Raw genomic sequence first — 25,377 nt, forward strand, 5'->3', positions numbered from 1 at the left:
GGGTGACGAGGGCAGGGAAGACACAGCAGCGAGGCCTTCAGCGCGTGTTAGCAACCATAGTACGTAGCCAGCCTCCCTGAAAAGCACGTGCTCTGCTTACTAACGCACGCCTGAGCTCCCTCTGTTACCTCTGCGAGTTGGGTTAAGCTAGCACAGGTCGGTTAGCCCATGCTGCTAGGACACCTTTGCCATAGCCGTGCCCGGAGGTGCATCGGCAGGCAAGCATGCAGGGCTGCACCTGCCTGTGCCGGGCCAAATTGCTTTTGTGGGCACGGACAAGCCTCTGATTTTGTGACAGAAGCAAAGCTTGCTCAGGAACGTGCGAGCGCCTAAGAGTTGCTCCCAATTAGTTTGCTGCAGCGAGCTTGCTGGGGAAGCGTATTCCCCTCCTGTGTCGGCTGGAGAAAGGCAATTGTCTTTTCACCCATGAATTGGTGGCTTCAGAGAGGCGGTTTTATTTTGGGCTCGGGGAGAAGCTGGGGTGGGAGGAGCAGGTTGCCGGCGGATGGATTCTGTTTGATCGCATCTCGCAGCCCCGGCGCGAAGAAGATCCCTCTTTCCTTCCCTTCTCCCCAGCTCCGGTGTCTGCCCTCAGCATCTGTTCCCCGGTAATGCCTTTTGATGTGCGTGGGGGGGAATGAAACATGGACCCAGAGCCTGTCATATTTACTTACGCTCCAAGGTCCCCGGGCACGCGCCTGCTCCTTTCAGCATGCCTGCAGCGGAGCCAGGGCTTAAAAGCTTCAAACTGGAATGGAGAGGGGCCGTCGAGCTGCAGTGATGAATAAATGATTAAAACCAGAGTCGTGGAGAGCACAAGCAGTTTGGGGTTATAACAAACATGAGCCAGAGCCACCGAGGGCCCAGGCGGCCTTTGAAGAGAGGAATGTTTCCCTTTCAACATCCTGCTGCGAGCACCCGGGTTTGAGCTAGCCGTCGGAGGCGCAGCCGCTAGGAGAGAAGCTGCCGTCTCTGGTTCCCGCTCGGGAAGGAGCTGTCGGTGACAGACCGGGGGGGCGACACATGCGTGCCCCCCGCTGTGCTCCTTTGGGTGTCCCCACGCAACATCGAGCCGGCACGGAGGTGCCTCCAGACAGAGAGAGCAGCTCTCGGCCGTCCGAGCGAGCGCCGGTGGCTTTCCGGAGTCTGCAAGCACGCCCGCGTCCTCTCCTTGCGGGCGGCACGACGGGCTCTTTAGCGATCGATGCGGCAAACACAGACCCCGTCTCCAAGATCAGAAAGCAGGCGCGGGACCGATTTAATCTCGCATTAGCGAGATGGTTCCCGATGAAGAGGTTTATTCTCAAATTCAATAACGGCAGAGCGCGACACTGTCATTTGAGACTGGTTTAGAGACGAGGAGCAAGGGCTGGCTGCTATCTGGTGTTGCTTTTGAGTGGGAAGCCCGTGCTGGCGTTTGCCTTCTCTCAGCTCCGAGGCATTTTCATGTCTTGTTTTCTTTTTTCCGTCTACACATATTTTTAAAGCGCTTCCCCTGAGGAGCGTAGCACGGGCTTCGAATGCAAGGTGGGAGGCGGGGCCCGGTGCCTTTTCTAGGCTGCTGCTTTCTCCTGGGGTTGCTGTTGCAGCCTGGGTCCTCCTGCCCCGATGGGTTTGTGCCTGTGCATTTCCCTCTTCCTTCCCAGTGCCGTCCCTGAGCTTGGGGTGGGGAGAGAAGAGGCCCCGTCTCCCAGTGTTAGATGCATCCTGCTATCTTAAGAATAATAACGCGGGTCTGTGTGTGTGCAAATTGTTCTGACTTGTTTTGAGGCAGTGAAGTGAGAGAGAGAGAGAAGGGGGGAAGAGCTCAGCAGAGGAGAAAGTAATGCAGGAGCTGCCAAGCACAGGACGGGGGGTGAGGGGCAGGCAGCGCCAGCGTCCCAGGTGACGGCGTGAAGGAGAAGCTCTCGTTCGCCCTCGATCAATGCACGCTTTCTCTCCCACCGCCGCACGGCACAGCTGAGCGTGCGGGAGGGGCGGCTCGCTGTGTCAGGAGCTGTTAGGGAATGCATTTGTCAGCGGCAGGGCACGAAGAAACCCCCAGGAGGGAAGGCAGGAGCATGCTGGCGGCACCGAGCAGGCCACGGGCGCTTCGCTGTGCCGGGAGTGGTTGTGTCTGCAGGCCGAGGGGTGCTTAGCTGTGGCGGAGAGGGCACAGTGGTAGGGGAGGCTGGCCAGGGTAAACCCTTATGCTACCTATCCATCGCTGCTGAATGCTCCCAGGTGTGTGGTCCAGCCAGTCCCAGCACCCTTGCTGTCACCCAGTCCCCGTTCCCCTCCACCAGGCCAGCCTCTGAAGGTCAGGACCGTTTGCATTGCACTGACACCATTGCATTGCATTGGTGCTGCTTTCCCAGGAGAAATGTGCCTCAAGGGAGCTCCAGGCCTGGCTTCTGCTGGGATCAGCCTTCCCTGGCCAAACCCTCTGCCCCCAAGGAATTGCAGCTGCATTTCAAAGTGGTGGCAGGTCCGGAGGACCTGGAGGAGCCCTGTGCCCCTGGGCTGTCAGCAGAGGGTAATTCCCAGAGCGGGGTCAGGTCTCATTTACAAGTCCAGCAATCCCCCCATTACACACCAGTCCAGGAGCTTTTCCTTCAGCCTCTGGTTCAGGCATCTGCGTTGTAGTGGTCAGTAGGCTGTTTCCTCTCTGAAGGGGACCTGTGGGCACTGAAAAGCTGGTGGCTTTGCAGGGCTTGGCCCAGGGCTGCATCTGCTCAAGGAGACCATCTGCCACACCCAAATCACAAGCATGTTGTTTCTGGGTGTCATCTCATGCAGGCGGACTGCCAGAGAGACAGCTGTGCAATTCCCTGTTAAGGAAAGAGAGTCCGGGCTCATGCTGATAGATGGCGTTGGGGTCCAGAATTGCTTGAATAACTGGGCTGGGTCCAAGGTGGCAGGCTTGCTATGGGTGCATCTGTCTGAAGCATTGGGCAGCACTGTCCTACTAGCTGCACTGATGTGCTGATGCTGCTTATGGCAGATCCCACATGCCATGACTATAGGCAAGTCCTCCCCTCCATCGCCTTGGCGTCCCTGTGTGTCGTACTAATGAATGTGGCACAGGATCTAAAGGGTTTGGGAAGTGCGGGTTCATGAGCCCTCTCCTAAAGGCATCTGCGGAGGGCTAACAGCAGTGCTGTGGGCACGGAGGTCTGTTCTCTCTGACCCCTTGTGCTTAGGTGGCTTTTCTTTCTTCCTTCAGGTTTGGGAGAAGTTCTTAAACCCCAAAGGTTCGCGGATCAGCGTCTTCATGGCCGTGCCCACCATTTACTCCAAGCTGATGGAGCACTACGACAGGCATTTCTCCCAGCCGCACATCCGGGACTTTGTGCGTGCCCTGTGCCAGGATAACTTCAGGTAGTTGCAAGATGATCTTGTGCATGGCTGCCAAAGAGGTGCTGGGAGAGGTTTGCTGTGTGCATGCTTTTGCTTTTCAGCACTTCTGTCCTGAAGTCTGAAGGCAGAGCGTGCCAGAGGGTAGGTTGGACATTAGGATGGCATGGGTATGCCCCTCACGTTTCCATGCTTGCTTCAATCCAGTGGCCAGCATTCTTGCAGTACAATAGTCACCCTCTGAAGCAAAGGCCCCTGAGTTATCCCCTCCTGTGGTGTTCCCTTGCACAGGTTAATGGTCTCGGGGTCTGCAGCCCTGCCTGTGCCTGTCCTGGAGAAGTGGAAGAGCATCACAGGACACACGTTGCTGGAGAGATATGGGATGACTGAGATTGGAATGGCCCTGTCTAATCCCCTACACGGAGTCCGTGTCCCAGGTACAAATCCCCTCTCCCTAGAGGGGGAAACGGCTTTGAGGTTGCTTTGGTATTAAGCACTCTTTGCTCTTCTGATCACAGAGCACATTTGACTGCTTCCAAAGGTGCCACAATTCAGGACTGGGGTAGAGCAGCTGCCAGTTGGGACCAAGAGGGCAGCAGCAGAACTGAGCGGGGAAACTCGGGCCTAGGATAGCAGGGGATGCTGTGGGTCAGGTATGAGCAAAAGCAAGGGGGTAATGGGGAATTTGCAGAGCTGTGTGGGAAGAGCTGGCAGCATGCATTATCCCTCCATTTCATATCATAAATAAGTACCCGTGTCTACAGCCCAGCACTGACTTCTCTCGGCTGCAGTGAATGTTTGCGCTGATGGGGACGCAGTCGCATGTATTTTGCTAACCATGTTAGGACTGTCCAGAGATACAGGTAAGTGCATTTACCCGGTACAGAAGGAAAAGGTAGAGCTAAGTCAGCTCCTCTTGGGATGCAGCATGGAGCAGTTATCAACTGGAGCCTGGGAAAGAGGGTCGGATCCTGCCTGCCTGCTGGGATTTTGCTTGAAGCAGACCCTCCTGGTTTTTCCTTTTGATATCCTTGGACAGCTGCCAGGCCTGGTCAGGGTCTTTCTCTCCAGGAGGCTGGATCAGCCTCCTCTCCATGGCACTTTGTTGATCCCAAAGGCTCAGCGAGCTCCGGTACTGCAGCGCAATGATAGCAAGGAAGCTGGTATGGCTATTCCCTAGTTTTCCTGCCTTTCCATATCCACCTTCTCGGCGAACCCTTACCCTATAGCAGTGCACTGGAAAGTGGGAGAATTGGCCCTGTGGGAGACAGGTGCAAAGGGCACTGCATCTCCAATGAGGGTTGAAGCATTAAACCTGGGAGCACTCCCTTAGCCTGCAAACTTTGCCTGCAGTGCCCTCCATAAGAAAGGCATCCCCCAACCCACCATCCCTTCTTGATGGCAGGGGGTGGAGGAAGGCGCACTGCATCGAGATGGCAGCACATGCTGTGCTGCGCATGCGCTGGTCTGTGGAAGAATCTGGCCGCTGCTTCTGCGCCGGCGCAGCAAAGGGTCCGTCACAGGCCGGTTCTGGTTCTTCACTGCCTCCAGCGCAGCCCAGGATCTGCAGTGGAAACTGTCTTGGGTCCAGGGGCTCCACCTTGTGTCGAATCGTGGAGCTGAGCTGCTCCCCTGAGCCCACCACTAAAGATGCAGCCAGCTCTGGGATTTAGTCGAGTCCACCCCAGCAAGCGGAACAGGGTTGGGTGCTTGAAGCAAGAGGTCTGCTTGCCCTGCTTTTGAGGCAAGCCTTTTTGCTCCTTTGAAAACTTTTAGGCCCCTAATATCCCCCTCACTTCAAGAGACACGGCAGAGGATGTCAGCTTCGGAGCTGCTGCTGGAAGCAGTGTTGAGACCTCCTGCCCCCAGGTGTGGAGAGCACCTGGGTGCGGGGCAGTGCAGCGCCGGTGCGTCTGGCTGTGATCCCTGTCTGGGGTTGTTCTGACCTCGCCGCTCCGGTCTCATTTGCCTGGCTTTGGGGACCTGCTGTGCCTGCATGGGCATTTAGAAAACAGGCCTGTGAGGAGCTGCCACGTTCATCAAACCAGGTCTTCCCCCTCCTCCCCCTTAGGCAGAGATGTGATGGAGCCGTCTGCGGTGGTGCCGCGTGGCCGGCTTTAGCAGTGCTTTCATGCCAAGGAAATATAGCTCAGATGACCTACTTCTGCCTGGCATCGGTGCCTAGCAAAGGTAACTAGCAGAGCCGGGCTGTCAGCAGCCAAACTTTGCTTCCCGGTGCGTTGTTTCCTCTCTGTTCCCTCCCAGCCTTTGTCCTCTTGTAGCTCGTCTTTGTAACTCTCCTTGATGTCTGTATTTCCCTGTACTTGAAAAGGAAACAGCCACACGAGGGTAAGGAAATAGCACATGCAACCCAGCGCCTCAGTTCGTCAGGAATGCAGCGCTCCATCTGCCGAGCAGGACAAGGCATCGAGGAGCCGCTCCAGAGCTCAGCTTCTCTGCTGTGGTTTCCCTGTGCTGGTGGCTCTCAATCATTTTAGACTCAAGGCGCCCCTCGGCAGACTCAAGACGCCCCTCCATAACTTTTGGGAGCTGACCAGCACTCTGTTTCAGAGATTAACTTATTTATTAGAGTACCTACCTTTTTTGCAGAGGGGCCAGGCAGGGGAATAGCGAGTCAGGGACTTGGCCTGTGCTTATCTCCTCCCAGCTCACAGCACCCTTCAAAGGATTTCAAGGCAGGCTGGGTACCCCAGTATCTTTGTTGAGAATCCCTGCCTTATGCAGTGTCCAGTCCTGGTCCCCATGCTAAAAGCCCTCTCTGAGACCCAATTACTACACCTTGCCACATATCTTGATGCCCTCTCATGACAGGGTATCAAAACTTGCCCTGGGCTCCACAGGATGTGTGGGAGATGGAGCCTGTCCGAGCCCCAGCTCAGCATCTGCAAATTGATTGTTTTGGATTAGAACGAGTAGTGCAAATGGGTTTTGTTTTCCCTCGAGAGCATGCTTTCTTCCCCGGCCAGAGCTCGACCTGGTGTCTGGACAAGATCGAGCGTGCCCCCATATCTCCACATGCACAGGTGAGCCTTTCTTACGAGGAGCCTGTGGGGTAGGGAGCAGCCTGGGACCTCGGGCAGACACGGACGGGGAACGATGAGCCTTGCCTTCGTGTTTCGGAGAGCTGGCAGAATCCGAGAGAAGTTTCCCAGGGGACAGAGATGAAAAAGAAGTGAGACTACGGGAAACATCAGAAGAGACAAGAGAGAATAATTAGCACAGCTGAAGGCAGGGAAGGCTCCAGGACTGACCAGCTGGCACTCCAGAAAACCGAGCTAGCGGACAAATTGGGAACAGGTAGAGCTGATCTGCCGTGGGGCAGGAGGATGGCCCGAGTGACCTCACCAAGCCCTTCCAGCCCAGTTTTCTGCACTTCAGTGCATATTCCTAGCAGAACAGCAGCCAGGGCCAGGAGAAGAGCTACTCATCGATCTCAAACACGGCTCCTCATCCAGAGGAGCCAAGGAGAGACGCTGGGGAACTGCAGAGCTGGCAGTCCAGCCTCCGGGTTGGAAATGCCTCTGGAGCCCCCGTCCAGGACGGACGAAGGGGATGGGCTGGTTAGAGATTTGCTCCAGGTCTACAAAGGGGTCTGCCGTGAGCAGACTTGATTCATTTATTTTGGGAAGTCCCAGGTGAGAAGCAGATGGGCGAAGCACAGGCAGCATTCACTGGCGCTTTGAAAAGGCCTTTTGATCCGAGCTCCCAGGCTGCCATCCATTGCTGGGGGTGAAGCAGCCAGCGGGTCCGTGCCGTCACGGGCTGGCGCAGCAGTGAGGGCCTGGGGGTGCCGGAGGAAGGGAAGTAAAGCAGGACTGGATGGGGCTCGCACCTGTCCATGATATGCAGCAGAAAGGGTGAATCTATAGAGGAGAGGCAGGACAACCGGCCTGCCCTGAAAAGGAGAGACTCAGTGGCACATAATCCTCTGGCTTATGCTCCGTGGGCTTGAAAGGGAAAGGTTGTTCTGGCATCGCACAAAGGGCTACAGGCCTCCCCTGCTTCGAGAATGTGATGCTGGAAGGTGCCAGGGCAGAGGAAGTGGATGGGGTTGTAATAGCTCTTCTTCTCCTGACGAGCCGGTATGGTGACCCCCAGCACAGCTCTGCAGTGGGGGCAGGAGTGCCAGCATCAGGCAAGGTGTTGGCAACCCCTGGCACTTTACCGCGGTGTCCAGGGGTGCACTGGACTTGCAAGAGCTCAAGCCACAAGTGCAGCAAAGGGAGGCTGTAAAGGAAAGAAATCTTTTTCAGCCTGGGCTTTTGGCTCAGAGAGGGGCTAATGTTTATTCTCCCGGGTGCAGCCCAAATGCTGTGTGTTAGCCCACTGGCAAACAGGTGTAAAGAGCTAGCCTTCCCCCTGCCCTGCTTGCTCAGGCACCCGCGCATCAGCAAGCCCGATGCCCGTTGGATTGCACAACAGACTCCTCTTTGAGCAAAAGCCAAATGTGTCTTTTATCTGCAATTTCACAAGCTCCTGCCTCAGAGCTCATGACTGTCTCACAGCTCGAAGGACACCCTTCTCCCCCCAGCACGGCCGCCCCTTCTCTGTCACCGTTGCTGGAGTGGGTCGAGAGCTGTAAAAGCTGCTCTCTTGGGCAGCCAGGGCCTGCCACCCACCAACTCCCTGCTGCTCAGGTTTTGTGTCTCCCCAAAGGGGAGAGGGGAGCCTCCCTCCCAGAAAGGAGCAAAGATGAAAAATTGCAAAGATAAATGTTTGCTTGTATATGGTTAAAACCCTGTTTAAAATGCCTCTGTTTTCACCAGCTCTCATTCTAATCCCCCCGGTGCTGTTAGTGTGAAGGGAGATGAATAATTCATGGACAGCGAATGCCTCGCTGGACCTAATCACCACTTTAATTGGAGGTTTAGATCAGAGGCGGCTAATAGCTCCTACAGCAGGGACTCCATGTATTGTTGACAGTGAGATCGGGAGCGCCTTATCATTGGCCTGTTTCAATTCTCCCAGGACACCACCACACATCACAGCATCAAGGTCCCCAGATACCGAAGGACATAGACCGCAAGGCCAATTAAATTTATCTGGAAAGAGCTGACAACTTTTTTAAGCAGAGGAGAACCAGTGAAAGAATAATAGTGTCACTCCGCCTGGCTGCAGCCTGGGTGATGCTGGCAGGGCTGACACGGTGGGCATGTCGCCAGCGTTTCTGAGCACTTGGGAACGGGGAAGGTGAAGGGACAGCGGTTCCTCCCCAGTTCTAGCTTTGAATTCTGCCCGCTTACAGCCCTGCAGCGACGCAGCCCCATGGCCCTGGACGCCGGCTCACCTCTCCGCTGTCAGAGTCGGCGTGATCTTTTATTTTAAAATGTCACCCGGGCCCGGGAAGCTCCGGTCGTTGTCTTTGCACAGAGATTTAATTATATTGTCGCGCTCGCAGAGCTATAATTAACGTTGTCAGCATCTTTCCAGCGTTTATGGACCTCTGGTTCCAAAGGTTTGTCATTTTTGCTTAAAAACAAAAAGATGCTTTAGGGAGAGGGTCTGATAAACCCCTTCCCAGTGGGAGGTGGAAGTAGCAGGGCTGTTTTTACCACGTGAATTTGATGTAGTAAGTAAATGGATGGAGTTGTGGGTTTTTTTTCTAGTTCATTATGATCTGAAACCTCCCCCTGTCCCCGTAATTAAATCATTGCCGTACTTGATGAAACCCCATTTGAAGACAGGGCGGGGAGCCCATGCTGTGATCGAGTCACGCGCACACGCGACTGCGTACCAGGAAGAGCAGCGATCCTTTGTTTGCTTTTTCTGATCTGAATCAGGGCGATGGGGATCAGCGTTCAGGTTGCAAAGGAGCAAAGAGAGGTGGGACCCTTCTCTAGGGAGAAGTGGAGATCTCCAGGGCAAACCCCCATCAAGATTTGGGTGTTGTGTGACATGTAGGGGGGTGAAGGCAATGTTTTCACAAGCACCAAGTGATGTAGGGTCTCTGATCCATTCTTTAAAGGCCTGGGTGAGGTTTAGGGTTTGGGGGACCAGGATGACCTGTTCGGTGACCTGGTCTGACCTCACACCGTTGTGGGTCATCCCGTTACCCCTGAACTGAGCTCAGTGCCTTAGGTTTGGCTAAAGCCTCTTCCAGAAAGATATCTCACCTTAAGATGAAGATACCAGGTGACGGGGAATCCACCACGTCCCTTGGGAGTTCGGTCCAGTGTTAAATCACCCTCTTGTTTAAAAATGTAGGTCTCGTTTCCAATTTAATATGCCCACTGTCCAGGCAGCGTCCCTTGCTACACCTTTTTCTTTGAGCACTTAAGTGTTTTTTCCTTGTGAAGAGGAGCTAAAAAGGACCTGAGATATAGGCTCCTAAATTACAGGGGAAAGGGTTGTTGAAAATACCACCCCACGTACGCAAGGCAGTGCTCTGCGGTGGGTGGGCATGTTTAACTCTCGAAATATTCCTTGGGTTTTCCATCACTTGTGACACTGACCTCAAGTTCCCCCACAACTCACCCGGAAAAGCCTTATAGTTGCATCTGAAGTACATTCGCATCTATAGGCAATTCCAGTGCAAAATGGGGGTGGGGGGGCAGAGGTATTGTGGTGGGGAGAATGAAATAAGTGCAGCCTGCGACCAGGTGAGATGGAAGAGTTTTGCTTAGCACCCATCATCGAAGAGAGACCTTAGTGCCGCAGGAAACGTTGGAGCTGAACTTCCACGCCCAGCAGGAAGCCGCCGCGCAGCTGCCACCTGGTTTGCTGTTTGTTTCGTGCTGGATCTGCTCCTTGGTGGGGTTGTTTTTCTAGCCATAAAGTCCCACTCCCTCGTAGTTCATCTGCTCTCTGCGGATCCTGCAGGGAAGGCGTACATCTGGGGTATGGCAGCAGATCCCTTTCCTTGGCAACTGGCCCGTGTGGCCAAATGCCAGGCTGGGGTGTCTCAGATGAGAAGCCGTGGCAGGTTTGCATAGGAGAGGGCTAGCAAGGAGGAAGAAAGTCCCTTGGGATTCAAGGCAAAAAACAAAGGGAGGAAGAAAAAGACCCTCCGTGTGGGATGGGCCTCTATCTCACCCCATATTTTTGCTGCAGGACACGAGTCCCATTTTAGTAGACAGCACTTGGACAGTACTGTTACACTGCTGAGCATGGCTGGAGATAGATGCTCCCCGAGGGGGCTCGCTTTCATCGGCCTCATGGGTGGCTGGGCCCGGGTTCAGCGTTAGGAGCAGAGATGCAGTGTCCCGGTGCGGGGACAGCCTTTTACCAAACCCTCCAGGCATCCAGAAGCAAATGCCTGCGACCTTGGCTTGCAGTGCTTTGCAAGGGGCCCACTGGCAAACAACCCGGCTCATCTGTGGGGGGTTCCTGGGCCGGCGCACCCCCTTTTTCGCTCATGGCGAAGGTCGTCGATTAGACTCCTGCTGTCGGCGCGTGTGGGAAGCTCCGGGTTGCTGGCCCATCTTGCCGCTTATAGCAGGCAGTTGTTCCTGATGCCGTGTCAGTTTTTCCCCTGCTTTGAAAACCGAAACCTGTAACATAACGATGCGTTTTGATCTCCGCTTTTCTCCCGTCGTGTTTTATAGGCGGCGCATTGATGTCATAGGAAACTGAGCTAACCCCTGGCTGTTCTTACGCCGTTAAGCCTCTGCCTGCTCTGGCGAGCCGGTGCGGCACCAAAGGCATGAGTTGCTCTCACGCTGGGGCCTTCTGGGATTTTTCTTTTTAAGCACTGCTCCATTCCTGAGCGGTGAGGCCATGCTGACACCGGCTCTGGCAGTGACCCCAGGGACCGGCTCGGATACGGAGAAGCGTTTGCTATTCTAGACATTTCCAGCACAGAATCACATAAGGCTAGAAGGGCTCTTTGGGGGCCAACCCCTTGCAAGAAGGCAGGCCGTGCTCGTCCTGCATGAACCCCACAGCATAACCAGGGTACCAGTTACCAGCCGGAACGGAGGTTCCCCCCACCCCGGTGTCTGTGCCGCGGCGGGTGGGCAGGGTCAGTGCAGCCGGGGTGGACAGACCCCTTCTTCAGCCTTTCTCATGCTGCCACTGCTGCTTGTCATGCCCCCAAAGTCCCCACGGCCCGTTGCTGCCGGTGAGGGGATCCGGGGCTCCCGGGGTGAGGGAAGTGGCAGTAAATGGGACATTAACCCAACAGGCTTGCAAAACACTGCCTTGGGGCAAAGGACTTACTGACTACATCCTGTCCAAGGCTTAGTCAACTTCCTCTTGAAAGTCTCCAGTGAAAGGGGGTCCCACCACTTCCCTGGACAGTGTTTTCTACTGCCTCACTGCTGCAGAGTTTTCCCCAGATCTAATGCAAATCCACTTTGCTTTTGCAACGGCAGGTAGCTTCTGCCCGCACGTGCACGAGGCATGTGTGATCGGAGCCCCCCGGCAGGTCAAGCGTCCGAGGCCAGGGAGCAGTCCTCACCGTGATGTCCCTGAATCGTTTCTTTTGTGTTATCTGACCACCTCATGCCCTTGCTTCCTCTCCCGCCAGGCTCCGTGGGGACCCCGCTGCCAGGGGTGGAGGTGCGCATTGCCGCCGAGACCTTGAGAAAGGAAGGCCCGGCGTATGTTGTCCACGCGCAGGGAGACGAGCACGGCACCCAGGTAGCGTGCAGCCGGGCTGTCTGTCCCGTGGCTTCCAAATGGGGTGGGGGGAAAGGCATTTCTGCTTCCCCAGAGCCTGGAAAAGAAGCTCATTCCCCGTGACTCCGTGATAGCGATTCGGCTCTTCTTTTTCCTGGGCATTGTGCTATCTTTTAGCGCAGCCCAGGGGTCAGATCCGGCCTGCACAACCCTGTGAACTCTGCCTTTGGGTCTCCGACTACACCCATCCCCTGCTTGTGGCGTGCCTCGGACCGGATCACGTGCCACGTGCAGTGTGCGCTGGCCTTGGGCCCGCATGTGACACGCAGCACACGGGGCCGGTCCAGGGTGTGTGTTGAATGCAGCATCCGCAGCCAGATCAGCCTCAGGCCCCGGATTCAGTCTGATGACTTTGATACCCCTAATTTATTACATTGCATGGCACTTTTAGGCCTCCATGGTTCTCCAAGGCACTCAGGAGAAGAGACAGCAAACCCCAGGGAGGGCTTGGGTGGGTGGAAAAATAACCTATTGCAGCTGTTGGCACCACCGTGGGATACAACAGGGCTGAGCGGTGCCCAGCTTTGACCGAGGTAAGTTCCCGTCTAGCCAGAGATGGCTCCTGTGATAGGCAGCAGGTTCAAAGGAGACTGTCTCTCCAGGCTGGAGCTGAAACTGAAGCCCAAGCAGCTGGGGGAGCCCAGCAGGGAAGCGCTGCTGTGCGAGAGGTCTGGGGAGGCCAGGACTGGAACATGAGGTGGGACGTGGCAAGCTCTTGCTGCACCTCCATGCAGTATGCTGGCCTCCAGCCCACGCTGCCACACTTGTTCACGTGGGCAGAAACCCACTGCATTCACTCACACCATAGGAAAGCAAGCTACGTTGCATGCCTGGTGCTGAGTTGCAACGTGAGGTCTAACCCGTCTCGGCGGTCCTGTAGTGCCGTTCGCCCAGAAGGAACACGGTGCCCTTTACAGATAGGTCTAAACTACGAAAGCGCTTGCAAGGCAGCCGTGTCTGGGAGGAGCCGTGCTCCCAGGGCTGGGATGGGAACAGAGCACGTGCTGTGCTGTGGGCTTGTGCTGGTTTTGTAAAACGCCAGTTTTATTTCAAAGCAGGGAACCCGGGCCTCGTTAGCTGGCGGTCATTCACTCCAGCCTGAGCTGGCAGCTGTCTTTTGCTCTTTCTTGTTGCCCCCAGCGGGCAATAGACGTGCCCCTGGCCAGCGTTCCCTCCCAGTTCCCCACCGCTGGGTGCCTCCCTTGCTCCGCCCTGCAAACTAAATTCAGCCCCTCGGGAAGGCTCAGCTTTGCACAGCAGAGTCTCACCTTTGCTGGCTACACGCCCTAGCACCGGGCTTGGCCCTGAGCCTCTGGCTGATGGCTGACTCGAGGCCGACTTGCCATCGAAACCTCCCTCGGGCTTCGCTGCGTGTTCTGGTGCGTTTTGCAAGACGCCTGACTCGGAGCATACGGGGAGGCCGCACGCTTCACCTCTGGGTATTGTCTTGATAATTCCCTGCGTGCGAGCCCAAACAGCTGGCGCCGTCTCGCCCATGCTGCCCCTTTTCCCGGCCTCTAAACCGATTATTTCCACGGCTCAGCGGGAAGTTTCTGGGGCCGAATCTAGGTCAGCCGAGGAAGGGAGCCATCCCATCTGCTTCGCTGGAGCGGGGATTTCCCAGCCCCGCCGCCCGTTGCTGGCAGGGCAGGGCAGGGCAGCACGTGCACCCCGGCAGTCGGCCCCGAACCCAGGCAGAGCCGCAAAGGCTGCCGCCAGGAGAGAGATGCTTGCATGACCCGAAGGCTGCCAGCCGGAGCAGCCCGGCTTTGCATTCGGCGGCCGTGCCATCCGCCAGGTGCGGGTCACCTGACGCTCTCGGAGGCGCTTGCCGCGCACCTGTTCTGCTGGAGGTGGCAGCGGCGTTGGCAGAGGGTTAGCAATAGGATTTAACTGCTCCGTGCCCGTGGCTGGGAGCCGTGACAGATGCCTGTTCCTGGCCTGGCCAGCCAGGATCCCCAGCTCTACGCATGCTTTGGGGGTTTCATAATCGATAGCCGTGTGTTTCAGTGAAACAGGCTTCACATAGAAAAGACCTTGCAGCCCTGACCCTCATCTCACCGTGGCCTTCTGAGGGAAACGTGCTTGGCTTGGCTTACAGGCAGTGCCAGGAGGGTTTGCAACTGCTCCGCATCTCTTCAGATGCAAACCTATGCTCCGGGACTCCTGGGTCCCCCACTGGTTTTGCCTACTGACCTGTGCAAGACTCATCCTCCGTGCTTCTGTATGTGAAAGCTGTGGGGAGTGAGAAGTTTTTGCTGAGGACTGAGCCTTAGTTAATGTTTGTCCAGGGCTTTGCAGATCCTCAGACCACAACCAGGCAGGAAAGGATGTCAGGGAAGGGCTAAAAATAAAGAGCTGCAGGCAGGCAAGGGTTAAACACCCAAATGCCCAATGCAGAAAAAGAGGTTGGTTCCCATCTTCCTTGGTTTGCTTAAGCCTAGGCACCTGGCTAGAGACACCACTCAGCTTCCACCGGCTCCAGGCGCTTCCCCAGGGTTTGATGTTGAGAGCGGGGAGAAATGACCAAATAACGCAGTGCGGGGGAAGACCCCGGGGCCTCCAGAACCGGGTGGTGACCACGTGCTGTTGGCTTTCAGGACACGGGCTGCACCGCTCCCGCGGAAAGCACAGCACACGCCTGCAACAGCACCGGGATAATTGCAGAGCAGCCGCGGCAGTGCGATCTGGCCTCGAGTCTGGGCACGCGTCGAAGGGCGGGTAACCCGCATAGGCACGGCGTCACGCGGCGTTCAGCCTGCCAGGGGTTGGTGAGGGAGGCATCAGCAGGGCGGGAAGCGACTCCCTATGGGCCGTGGGACCACACTAATGAGCTAGGCTGGAAATGGCCTCGTGAGGCTCCCCTGATCCTCCTGCTACTTGCGGCACGTTGTCAGGGCAGGCAGCAAGGCATTGGCGCTTCAGCCAGGAGCCTTGTGGCCTCGCTGCCTTGCCTGAGCAGAGGAAAGAGGCTGCGGTAGCCAAGCAAATCATCCACTGAGCTGTGCAGCGCGCTACGAGGTCGTTGCCCTCGTCCTGCTGGTGCTGACCCAGCTTTCATCCTTGCCCCATCTGCACGAGGCGTTCCCCGGGCCGTTCGGTGCCAGCCGGCCTATTTCCCGGTGGGTGCCCGGGGCATTGTTTTGTTCATCTTTGCGATGTGGTATCCCCTGCAGAAGGGAGAGGTCAAGCAGCACCTTTGCAAAGCTCGTTTCTGGCACACCCGGGAGAGCGACCATCTCCTTAGCTCAGAGTTTGCTCCATCTCTCGCCCCCTCCGTGAGTGCTGGAATCCACTCCTACCTACGCCGTGTCCTGGGAGCTTCGTAGCCTCAGTTCTTTACCTCCCAGTCCTCCTAGCTCTGCGGGGGATGAAGTCGGTTTGGGGGAGGGAAAGGGCAGTACGTGGGGATTGACGTTTGCCGGCTCTTGAGTCGCTTCTCATCCGGTGTGCCCTGCATGTCGGTGGACACTGTCCGCCTGGACCAGCTCCTAGCTTCTCCACCGCTTTGGGACTGAAGCTGTTCCCAGCACCTTGCACCCGCTGTCCCCAGAGGCTGCGGAGGAGCCAGAGCTGCAAGATGGGTTTTGTTTCTCTCCGTATCCGGTTCCAAACAATCACGGACGACCTCCTCGACCTGGCAGCTGGAGGGCTCGAGGAGGTACGTCCATGCCTGGGGAAAGGCCAGATGTTCCCTTCCAGCCTGTGATGCCGGGGGCTGCTTCACTTCCACCCTTCTAGGTAATTCATCCTCCTGCGGCCCTGCTGCCCAGCGCACACGGGTATGTTCTGGCTCCTTCTGCCCTCCTGGTTTCCTCTGGCATCTTCGCTTCCTCTCCGTAGCAGCCACGCCACCACGCTCATCTCTTACAAAGCAGCTGCTGCCGCTCAGCCGAGAAGTGGTTGCATTTCAGTGCCTGACCCGTGGGCATCCCCTGCATTAGTGTGCTAGGCAGCTGGCGGGGGTGTGTGTGCATGTGGGCATGAATGCTTGCAAAGTGCTTGGAGGTCCCATGCCATGTTTCTTGGAAGGTCTCGGTCGCTGTTTCCAGGATGACGGCAGCTCTGGGGCCTCTTGCTGCAGCTAGTCCAGGGCAGACCCCAGTGGGTGAATGCAGGTCTGGTGATGCGGCTGATCCCACTTGGGAAGCCAGTGCAGTGCTCCACGGTCTCCCGGGGGGAGACAAGGCACATGGCAGGGGATAGCACTCCCTGACTCACCTCCAAGCTTTCTCTCTCAACTCAGCAGCTTTCAAGCCACTTTCCCCTGCTTTTGCGGCTCTGACTCACGTCACCCTCGCTGGCATTCGGGCACGGGGGCATGTACTGCATATACAAACGGGTTATTTCCCCCTACCCTTCCCCTTCCTCGTGTTGATTATTTCAGTTTGCTTTGTTCAGTTTGATGCATATTTCATACACCGTAACTTCCCAGCTGGCATCGGCTGTAAACCCTGTGAGCTTAGCGGGCATTGTCTCTCTGGGCTCTTATTTATGTATTGGCATGCACGTGTATGTGCACGTGCGCGGCAGTGCAGAGGGTTTTTTTTCCCCTCCCTCTTCTCCCAAACGTAATCGCTTACATGGTAGCCCAGCCCTGACAATGGGGGTCTGTCCATAAATAAATGGCTTCACAGCTGTACATAAGGCGCCGCGCTAGCGAGGGCTTTTACAGTGCCACGGCTGCATGGGTGCGAGGGGCTGGTGGCGGCTGCCTGGGGCTTTGTCCTCCGCACCAATATAGATATATATATTTTTGGGGTTGTAATTATCTCATCGTTTATCCGTATGCAGGCCGTCGCCCTGGACCGGAAACAGCGCTGCCGCGACCCTCCCTCCCCACCGCCACCCGTGTCCGCAGGCCCCTCCTCTCCCTGGCTCCCCCGCATGTCTCTGCCATCTGTTAGTCGCGTGCTGCCTGCACCTACACGCAGGCCTGGCAGAGGGGCCGCGGGGTTGCAGACACGCGTGGGAGGACACGGCCCCTGGGTGGGGTGCGTGGTCTGCATTGCATAGCGTTGCAATGGGATCGGGGCAATCTCAGACCCTTGCAGAGCCTGGGGAGAACCCCCTAGGGCATCTCAGAGGCTTGAAGGCACATCTGGGAATGGCCCCGGGTTGCAAGACAAGGAGGGTCGACGAGAGGTGTGGCCCTTAGACGTGACCCCCCATCGCCTCTGCCCAGAGTGCGGTGAATCTTCGAGAGCCAGCAAACCTCGGCCATGCTCCCAGTCATCGCCTTTTCGACACCACGCGCGTCCTCTCCCGCGTGCTCGGGCTGTCTCCTGAAGAAAGCCGTTCCTCCCCATGCTTGCTGCTTCCTTCCTGCGTCTTGGCTGACGCAGCTCATCGTTTCATAGCCCCAGTCTTTTCCAGACGATGCTAAAAATGAACGTTGGCTCTTTGTACCATAAGACACAGGGCAGTTGCTGTCCCCTGCGGGGAGAATATACTGTCAGGCCACGCATTTTACTATCCTAAATCCCGGCTGCGCTGTAACGCTTCCTGGCTGTACTGGGACGCATTTAGACATATGTGCGGCACTTTCTTTTTTTATTAAGCATTCAGCTTGCCGGGAAGGTGGAGAATGTGTTTCTCCTTCTCGAGGGAGGTCTGTGTTCTGGAGAGGCGTCTTCTAGGGAGGAGGGGGTGTTTCGCCGGCAGGCATCAGCCTTTCCCGTGAATGGGTTGGGGTGGCAGGGGGGTAGCAGCCTCTTCCTGCATAGATGGAAGTCTCCTGCTGCGGGTCGACAGCAGAAGCCTGTTTCCTGTGCGGGGGTGATGCCGTGTGTGGGTGGAAAGAGGGGAAGCCTCCTTCCGTGGGAGGTAATTATACGGATGAAGGCAGCTTTGCAGGGCTCGTTGTGCTGAAGGAGAGGCCACACATGGTCTCCAGGAGAGGAAACCCAGCATCCGCTGCCCGGCTGCGGGGGGTGGGGGTGGCCGCAGAACCTCTCCGTAGCCCCGCTATGAGGAAAGGATAGCTGGGGAAAGCTGCAAGGACCGTGCTCCTCAACTTGGGTTTGCTGCTGCGTTATCCCTCCAGCTGGATCTTCCCATGATCTTTTGGATCGCGAGAGCCCCTAGCATCCCTGCTTGGCCTTTATTCGTTTGCTGAAAGACGCTCGCTGTTTGTCTTGCTCTGCTTGTCTATGTCGTATCAAGCAAGATGTCCCCAGATCTTGGCATGCAGAAGAGTAGACTGAGGGTGAGGCGTGCAAGGATCTGCTCCCGCTTCAGCTGGTTGACGGGGGAGCCGGGCCACTAAGAGGGGTCAGGACTTGGCATTGATCTTCTGCAGAGAAATGTTCCAGTTGCATGCACCCCCATACCTGCCCCCTGTTCAGGCAGGGCCCATCTGCCAAAAAGGTCCTTCTTTCCGGTGGCCAGATCCATCTTCTCTCAAGCCTGGAGCTCTCTGTTGGGATTGCCCTGCTGCGCTGGAGGTGGGAAGAAGTCCCCTGAGCGTGCCCTGGCTGGCCCGGGCATCCCTGTCCCATCGCAGCTGGGAGCAACTGGTGTCACTTGTCTCCACGTGACGGGCAAGCAGCAGGCTCTTTCCAGCAGGATCCTCTTCTGTTTCAGATCCAAGTCCTGCACGCTTGCTCCTAGTTTTAGCAAAGTTGTTTTAGATCGAAGAACAGGACAGACTTCTTCCCTGGCAGGAAGCAGATGCTGGAGAAGCTGTGGACTCTCCATCACTGGAAGGGGTCAAGGAGAGCGTGGACAGCCACCGGTCGGGGATGATCTAGGCGTAGTGATGCCTGTGTTTGCCTGTGCTGAGCTTTGCAGGTTGCCCCCTGCCCTTCTTTCTGCTTCAGGTGTCAGGCGGGTTTTAAGCCTTTCCCAGAGTCATTGGGTCTTGCCTGCTGCCCAGGCTGGGGATGGGGACTGGGCTGTGCCAGTGTTTCCACTGGACTTAAAGCCAGAGGGTCCTGGCTAGAGGGTCTTGCCCCTCTGCTCGGGATCAGACTGACACCCTATTTGGGGCCAGGAAGGAATTTTTCTCCATGGACAGATTTGATATGGGGGGGTGTTATCTTCCTTTGCAATGGGGGGGCGCAGCCTCTACCTGGGATCTCTCGAATGCATATTAACCTTCACAGAAGCAGGCCGTTAGCTGCCATGGTCCCCCTACTTTCCCTGTGGCAGGCTGGGGTGTGATGGGACTTGCCCAGGACTTCATTGCTGCAACACTGCATGCAGGTGTGATGTCTGGTGTTGTGTCAGGGTTGACAGCAGTTTTACAAAGAGTTTGAGCAATGGGTTTATCTGGGCTGTTTTGCACGGAGCGGATCCTGCCTCAGGCAGGGGTTGGACTAGATGTGACCTCTGGAGCTCCCTTCCAGCCCCGCTTCTCTCCAATTTGAGCATGCCTGGCCATTCCCTGGATCTCTAGCAGCACCTCGCACAGAGGTCCTCATTAATTATAATAAAATTTGCATTGTGGCAGTGCCAAGGGGCCCAAGGTCCAGGGCACAGCACTGCAGGAACCCACTCTGTGCCCCAGAACACAGGGGCGTCTAGCTGATTTGGGCCTGTGGGCTGGATCCAGACCACAGGGCTTTTCATGAGCTAGAAGACCCACCTCCAGCAGCGGAGCCCCTGCTTGTCAGCTGCTACCGCTTGTACCCCCTCTTTTCCCCGCCACAGATTTTAGTTGCCAGCAGCCACCAAATACCCCAGTTCGTTGACAGACCAGGTGGTGGATAGCCCTCGTCTCCTGCACACGGCAGAGAGAGTGGTGCCAGCAGGCAAGGGAGCACAGGGAAAGTGCGCAGCGTTGGTCTGCACAGTGAGTACTCATCCTAGCACTCTGGGCTCTCCTTTCTCGGCTTGCACAGGGCTGATCCTGCCTCCGGCGGGGGGTCGGGTTGGATGACCTCGGGAGGTCCCTTCCAGCCTGACTTCTGCGATTCTCCCAGCCGCAGCTTGTGAGTGAGGCCGGTAGAAAGCAAACAGGGTGGGACGTTAATTGAATCTCCTGCCTGCCCCAGCACACAAAAGCAAAGCTGGCAGTGCGAGCGCACTCCAGGAATATCTCCCTAATGAACAGAGCACGGGCAGTAGGAAGACGTGCTGACATCTCACCTTGGTTATTACCTCCCGAAGCCTCCAAACAAGGCAGACGAGAGCTGTGGGGTGTGGAGCGGCTGGCATTTCGGGGTGGACGTTACTCTTCTTGTTTACGGTATTAATAGATATCAAGAAGTTCTGTGCCTGGGAAATAATTGCAACGAAAGATTGACCTTTCTCACACTGGGGTGGTTGTCTGTGGTTCTGGACTTAATCAGTCCAATGACTTTTAAAGATCTGTAGCACCTAAAATCTCTGCTTCTCTTTCTCTCTCGCATGTGTGCGCACACACACACATATATACACATGTGTGTGTATATACATATGTGTGTCGTATATATATATAGTACAGACATATGTGTATTATATGTGTATAACAGCTTTCCAATATATACATACACACCTATGTTACACACATGTGTACATCTATGTATACACACAGATGTATTTATATACACGTGTAACAGATAAAATACACACACATCACACATATTCACATACATACATCTATATGTGTATATGCATGTGTATACCTACATATGTGTGTTTAACATAAAATACACACATATATATTACTCACATGTATGTGTATATATATACACACACATATAGACACATATTTATATATGCATGTATTATATGTACATGTGTGTGTAATATAGAAAATACACATGGACACACACACAGATCTCCTTTTGCTTCTCAGATGTGTAACAGCTTTTGTTCCAAGTGCGGGTTGGTTCCTGGGAATAACATCCAAAGCCCCATCTTTCTGCTTCCCCTTTTGCTTTTAAATTTATAACCTTCCAGCGTGAGAAGGAAACTGATTGCGTTATTCCTAGCCCTTTATGAAAAGTTAACATTGCAAAAACAGATGTGAGATGTGGCCTTGTAGAGTACGGTCTGGGCTCTGGGGTTTTTGTTTCCCCCACCCCCTTGCTCTGTGTTATGTCCCTGGGGATCAGAAATCTGCCTTTTTTCAACATGAGGAAAATTGTAGTGTGTCAAAATGGTGAAATGGCCTGCTGCGGGACATGGAGCTCCTAGGGATGATGATGCTCGCACAAAAACACGGAGCTTAGTGGGAGCAGTTTGGCCTGGGAGGCAGGGAACGTGCTTGCAAGCCTTGTACCACTAAGGACATAGGCTCAGGTCCGGCCCAAGTAGGTCGAGATTACAGGTACTGTCTGCTGGTGACTGGGGCTTGCTATGAAATGAGGTGATACTCTCAATCTGCTTCCTAGAGGCTAGGTGCGCATGTCTTGAAATCACCGCTGCCATTCAGGCCCCAAGAGATGAGGCCAGGGATCCAGTGAGCTTGGTGTCTGTGTCTCCTTCCAGGAGAGGTGCCTTTCCTGGGGTTCAGAGCTCATAGGGCTGTCCTGCCCTTTTTGTGGGCACAAAACTCCTTTTCAGAAGTCCAGGTGATAAATGCGGGGGATAAAATAAAGCTTGAGTTGTGGAGGAGATGCTGGGAATGGAGACCCGTCCTGGCTGCCTGCTTACGAGAGAGGTCCTTACCATGGACCAGTTCTGCAGCAAAGCTGGGATGAGGCTGTTAGATGGTGATGGTGTGTTATGTGCTGTACCGGTGATGCTCTGCCCATCAGCTCCTGGTCGGGGGATCTTGAACGATGGAGGTGCATTGCCTTTTAGAGAGGATAGAGGATTGTGTCCAGCGATGCTGCAAGCTGTGGAGAGGAGGGGAGGCATGAAGCATAGATCCTGCCCGCTGCTGAGCTCTGTGGTCGGCGGGGCGAGGGGAAGGGAGGCGACAGGGGAGAAGTCATTTCAATAAAGCACAGCATCGTAAAGTCGTGCCCCGTGGACACACGCCGCTCTGGCATCGAGCCATGTGTGCAGCAGTGGCCACTAAAAGAGGAGCAGCCGCTGGCTACTCTGCCTATGCTAGCGAGGGCTGTGATGGCTCCTCGGGGTGAGATCGCAGCCCAAATACAGTCCTCTCCTGCAGCAGCATATGGCTAATGGCTCCTCTTTGTGATACAGCGCGTCGAGGCTGCTGCGTGGCCAGTTCTGAAGAGCCATGCGGTGTGCGAGGCAGCGGGGTGAGCACTTTGGCTCTCTCAGGATTTGGGTTTGTTTGTTTTTTTACTGTTTAAAGTATTTTTCTACCTTTTCACATTTTTTTAAAAAAGCCCTGATTTGTGGGAGGAGTAATGCAATTGCTCATTTACTTGTATAAGTGTCATCACCCCCCACAATGGTTCTCCCCCTGTTAGATGCTGCAAAGGCAGGGGGTTGTCAGGATTTTGATCCCAGTAGTCACTTCTTTACAAATATAATGTGATGACCCCCCCCAGCATTTTACTTCTGTGCAGGAGCATCTGAACAGCAAACACTTCTGCAGTCACGGAAGGGTTTTCCTGCTTTAAATGGGATGGGTTTCATGCTGGAAGGAATTTGCCCCTGCGGTGTCTGAGCTGGCATCTGAAGGGCTCCAATCCGCACGAGTGGGTGTTCGATTCATGCCATTCGAGTTCGGTCGTTGTTCAGTAGCACCCTGATGCTCCTTACAGTGTGGTTGGAGAGGAAATTGTCTGTAATTGCCTCTTATCAAGGGAGACCTGGGGTATTTTTTGTGAAAGAGGACAGCTGAGCGTTGTTTCAGTGCATTGCACTGGCCAGAGCGCAGCTCCGGTGTCTCCGGGTGGGGAAAGCTCTCCCTTGCAGGGCACGCGTCCGTGCTCTGTTGTTCACGAGGTGCGTCAGCTTGAACGACGGCGCTGTCCTGATGTCCTTATCCATAAGTGAAACACGCTTACGTTAGGCGTGAGCATGGAAACCTTCCTTATCAGTGCATGAGAAACCGGGATCTGGGGTTAGGGATCACGGGATGGCTTACGCAGGGCTTCATTGCTGCAATGTGCTTGCCAGCTGTGCCCCACCAGAGCTGTCCCCGCAAGCTTGTGCTGTGCTGGGCATGAATATGGTCTGGACTGGAGACCAGGGTGACTGGCACTGGTACAGGAAGCCTGCGGTACCCGAGGATACGGGGGGTCCCATGGGTGTGAAGGGAGGCAGCTGTGGAAGAAGCATGAGGTGTAGTGAGGGAGACAAGGGGGAACAGAATTGCTGTTGCCATGCTGAGCCCCGAAAACATTTTATATCCAAACTGTGAAGCACCTCAACTTTGCAAGTGGATAGTGGGGAGAGGTGGTTAGCTGTGTCAGCCTGAAGCCAAGCAAAAGGCAGGGTGGAGATGCGCCTTACAGCTTATGCAAGCTTTCATGAGCAACCAAATCATGGTTTTCCCTGCATCCCCCTGGAGAGAGTGCCCTCTTCTCCTTCCAGCACCACTGAGGCCTCCCATTTTAACCCAGTACAACTGCTGTCCTCCTTACATGTAGACGGGAGTTGCAGAAGGCATCCGGTCGTGGACTTGCAGGAGGCATCTGGGAGAAAGCCATGCTTTCAAGAGCCTCATAAGATCTCCTGCATCTTCTCTTCCAAGAGAGGATCTTCTGGTCTGCAGCCAACCGTCTTACACCTTCGGATAAAGGGCCTGGACTTCAGGAAGGGAGAGCGGGTGATGCCCCCTGAGCCCCATGGAAGCAAAGTTCAGCTTTTGCTCCTGGCTGGAGCATCCTTCTTGTCTGGGGACGTGGTGCCTCCGATGGAAGGGCCCAATTCCATTAAGGCCCATGACTGACTTCCCGGCTCGCGACGGGGAGAGGCAGCAGGTCTCTGTGACTGCAGGAAAACCAGTGGTGGCTTTGAACCAGCCCGAGGGCTACCTGCCTAACAGGGGTTCCCAGCTATTTACAAGTCGCTGCTGCTTCCTGCTAATAAAGAGGTACAAAGGAAGCATTGCAAATATGCGTTTTATAATCACCGGGATTTATCCCTTCAGAGGATTTATTACAGCCTTTTATTTTCATGCGTGGAAAATGGAATCTTATCTCGTGCGCCGGCTGGGCCGGCTCAACTTGCTGAATCCATGTTCCAGCAGAAAGCAATCAAACACCCACCTTCCCCGGGCACGCAGTGTCTGCTCATTACCGCGGCTTGAATGCATTAAAGCAGGGGAAACGTGCATTAAAAACGCGGCACTTGGAGAATAGGATATCGGTGCAATTAGCAATCTGATGCTTTCAACAGCTGCTTGTAACTTAGATCTGGTGTATCAACAAAGGATCCCTTGGAGATTTGACAGAGGGAGGAGTGGGAGAGCTGCACAGCGCTGCAGCGCGAGCCTCGTGCTGGAAACATGTAGCGCTGTGCTAGCCTGGTGTGCGCCTACATTTGGGAGAGCATCAGAGGCTGTAGCAGAGATGTGCCTCGAACCCTGAATTTTAATTTATGCTGCCTTCAAGCACCACGAGCTGCTGGCGCTGAAGTGGTTTGCATGCGCTTTGGACGCCAGGGAGCAGTGCCAGTGACATCCGGAGTTCAGCAAGCAAAATCCTATTAAGATAACGTCACGGCCTTTCTGTTTTACTGTTTGCAAGCCAGCCATAACATCATTACATTACACGACGGGGAGGTGCCTGCTGCCAGGGAGCTCTGCTCTAGATAAGATGTGGGTTGAGCCGGTGCCAGAATTGGAGCTGATATGACAAGAAATTTGGAGCCCGTTCAAAGCTCGATTCACACAAGGCACAGGCGAGGGCAGGTGAATCCTGCCCTGGATTGCTCACCGGGCCTTGGAGGGCATGGCGAGAGGTCTGCGCAGGCCTTTTATGACTGTCGATAAAAGGAACATGGAAATTCGGGATCGTTTTACGGTAGACTAAGCGTTGCTGGAGTTTTGAAGTCAAAGAAATGCTCTGTTGGCAGGATAGGTGCTGTGTTGTTTAATGGTTGGAGCCTAGGACAGGGAGTGGAAGATGTCCTCCTCTGGGCAGCATCACTGAGTCGCTTATGGGAGGAAAATGGAGTGATAAAAAGAGACTTTGTCATCGACCTGCCCATGACATCTGCCATAGCCCTGGCCAAGCCCCACCAGCTGGACACTCACTGGGCATGTCTACACGTGCATAACCAAAAATTAAAAACTCGGCAGTACAGGTGTGTGTCTACACGTGTGCACCTGTACTGCACAGTAGCTATGGCGACTTACACTGACTTGGGAGTAAATTTGCCACCTAGTCAGTTTGCAGGTAGCAAATTTACTCCCAAGTAGTTACTGCGCAGTAAGGCACAGGTAGACACCGTACTGTGCAGTAACACTGTGTGTGCACTCCGACTTAGGAATAACTTTACTCCCAGGTCAGAGCACACACAGTGTTACTGCTCAGTAGCACCTACACGTGTAGATGCCGGTCTAATAACCGCTTACTGTGCAGTGACTTACTGCACAGTAAA

The 25,377-nt window shown here is 55.2% G+C and overlaps 1 protein-coding gene across 1 annotated transcript in view; it reads left to right on the forward strand.

The window, feature by feature from the left end:
* The window catches only part of ACSF3 (acyl-CoA synthetase family member 3), a 70,122-nt gene that overhangs the window by 10,052 nt on the left and 34,693 nt on the right, over positions 1 to 25,377 (forward strand). Inside the window, 3 exon segments of the mRNA XM_019536044.1 lie at positions 3,206 to 3,360; positions 3,628 to 3,773; positions 11,825 to 11,937. Coding sequence (XP_019391589.1) covers positions 3,206 to 3,360; positions 3,628 to 3,773; positions 11,825 to 11,937 — 414 coding nt within the window.

This window comes from Crocodylus porosus, unplaced genomic scaffold (genome assembly GCF_001723895.1).
Source record: "Crocodylus porosus isolate Cpor-Errol unplaced genomic scaffold, CroPor_comp1, whole genome shotgun sequence".
NCBI lineage: Eukaryota > Metazoa > Chordata > Crocodylia > Crocodylidae > Crocodylus > Crocodylus porosus.